Source organism: Mus caroli, chromosome 4 (genome assembly GCF_900094665.2).
Source record: "Mus caroli chromosome 4, CAROLI_EIJ_v1.1, whole genome shotgun sequence".
Lineage (NCBI taxonomy): Eukaryota > Metazoa > Chordata > Mammalia > Rodentia > Muridae > Mus > Mus caroli.
Window position 1 is genome coordinate 131,463,266 of NC_034573.1, and position 1,970 is coordinate 131,465,235.

Below are 1,970 nucleotides of genomic sequence, written 5' to 3' on the forward strand. Positions count from 1 at the left end.
ACACTGAGGGACTGACAGACACTGAGGGACTGACACTGAGGGACTGGCACTGAGGGACTGACACTGAGGGACTGACACTGAGGGACTGACACTGAGGGACTGACACTGAGGGACTGACACTGAGGGACTGACACTGAGGGACTGGTGGCTACAGACTCTAGAGAATGATCTCAGACTCTGAATGTGGCCAGAATGGCAGATGTGGCCCAGATGGACAGGGAGCGTCACAGTCAGCCTCAGCGGTCAACTGAGCACAAACTACAGTCACCTGGCAAGAGGGAACTTAGCGGGAAAGTTGCCTCCATTAGCCTGGCGTGTGGACATGTTTGTGGGGAGTTCTCTTGATTACTAATTGACCCGGCAGGGCCTAGCCCACAGTGGGCAGGCAGTCCTGGGGAGTGTAAGAACAGCAGCTTAGCAAGCCAGCAAGCAGCATTCCTCTGTGGTCCGTTTCAGCTCCTGCCTTGCTTTGTAAGCCAAAATAAACCTTTTCCTCCCCAAGCTAGTTTTGGGCATGGACAGACATATCTATCTGTGCGTGCACACACTGTGCCGAGTGGCAGACACAGCCAAGAGTGAAGAAGGGACTAGTACCAGCCCTGCTGCCAGCGAGGCCAGCTGGGGTGACTCTTCCCGCCCAGCAAGAAGGACCTATCAGCAAGTGGTAAGAAGCAAAGCAAAGGCAGCAGAAGTCGGTTATCGGGCTGTGTGAGCTCGCCTACTTCCAGCAGCCTAGTGCACACAAAGCCAAGCACAGGCTTCCAGGCTGGCTTTGACAAGGAAAAGAAACCCACAACATCCTACCAGTTACTGTGAAGCAGGCTCTCCCACAAGTCCGAGAGGTAGCCAGAAACAGAGTAGAGCCACCGGAGGAAAAATACCTGTGGGAAGAGACAGGCAGTGCTCAGGACTGAGCCCAGGAGGAAGCCACACTGCTTAACAGACACGTCCTGTCAATCCCGCCCCGCCCCTCCTGCTGGCCCATTCTTCTGGACCCTGATGCTCACAGGAGCCAGCTCGTCAGTCAGGTCAGGGAGCACTGCTTCTGAAGACAGAAATGCTGGATCTTTCCGCAGCTGGTCAAGATAACCCAAAAGGACGAACTTATCGCTCTCACTGCCGGTCCAGGGATCCTCCAGGGTTTTGAACACCACCCTCCCTGCTGTGTTCCTCCTTTCCAAGATGGACACCTGAGAGAAAAAAAGAAAGACCATTAAGAGTCTCAAAAGCAACAGGATATAAGGACACCATTAACTCCATCCCCCTCCTCCTCTTCCTGGGAGGCTGAGGCTGAGGTTAAGAGGATCAAGAGCTTGAGCCCAGGGGCTGGAGAGATGGCTCAGAGGTTAAGAGCACTGACTGCTCTTCCAGAGGTCCTGAGTTCAATTCCCAGCACCCACATCTGTGAACAACCATCTGTGATGGGGTCCAATGCCCTCTTCTGGTGTGTGTCTAAAGACAGCTACAGTGTACTCATATGAAATACATACATCCATAAATGAGCCCAGTCTGGACTTACATAGTGTATCTTGTCAAACCGTGAGCTGCGGTTGCCTGCGCTTTGTCCCAGGGAAGATGGGCAAAAGGGCCTCATGAGGTCACTAAGCTAATGCATAAATCCTGTCTGTGGTGTCTGTAAGAGGACTTGAGGTCTTTCTGACAAAAAGAATCCTTAGTAGTCAAACTCACTGTGCAGTTGTGAGGATGGGCCTGAACTTGGCTCCATCTCACCAGCATCCCTGGTTTACTGTGCTGGGGAGGAACCCAGCCTTGTGTATGTCAGCCAAGCATTCTACCAAATGAACTCCACCCCCATCCCAGGAGTTAGTGAGGTTTGAGACGAGCTCTCATTTTGTGACCTAGGTTGGCCTTAAATTCCTCAGCTCAAGAGATCCTCAAACCTTGGCCTTCCCATAATAATAATTTTTTGTTCTTTTTTTTTTTTTTTTGGTTTTTTCGAGACAGGGTTT

At 51.7% G+C, this 1,970-nt stretch overlaps 1 protein-coding gene across 2 annotated transcripts in view; it reads right to left on the minus strand.

Moving 5' to 3' along the window:
• Dnajc16 (DnaJ heat shock protein family (Hsp40) member C16) overlaps window positions 1–1,970 on the minus strand; it is a 29,704-nt gene that overhangs the window by 5,135 nt on the left and 22,599 nt on the right. For both annotated transcript variants that reach the window (XM_021160549.1, XM_021160548.1), the window contains exons 10-11: window positions 1,008–1,190; window positions 805–881 (exon numbers count right to left, since the gene is read on the minus strand). In XM_021160549.1, the coding sequence (XP_021016208.1) occupies window positions 805–881; window positions 1,008–1,190 (260 nt within the window). The remainder of the gene's footprint in view (window positions 1–804; window positions 882–1,007; window positions 1,191–1,970) is intronic.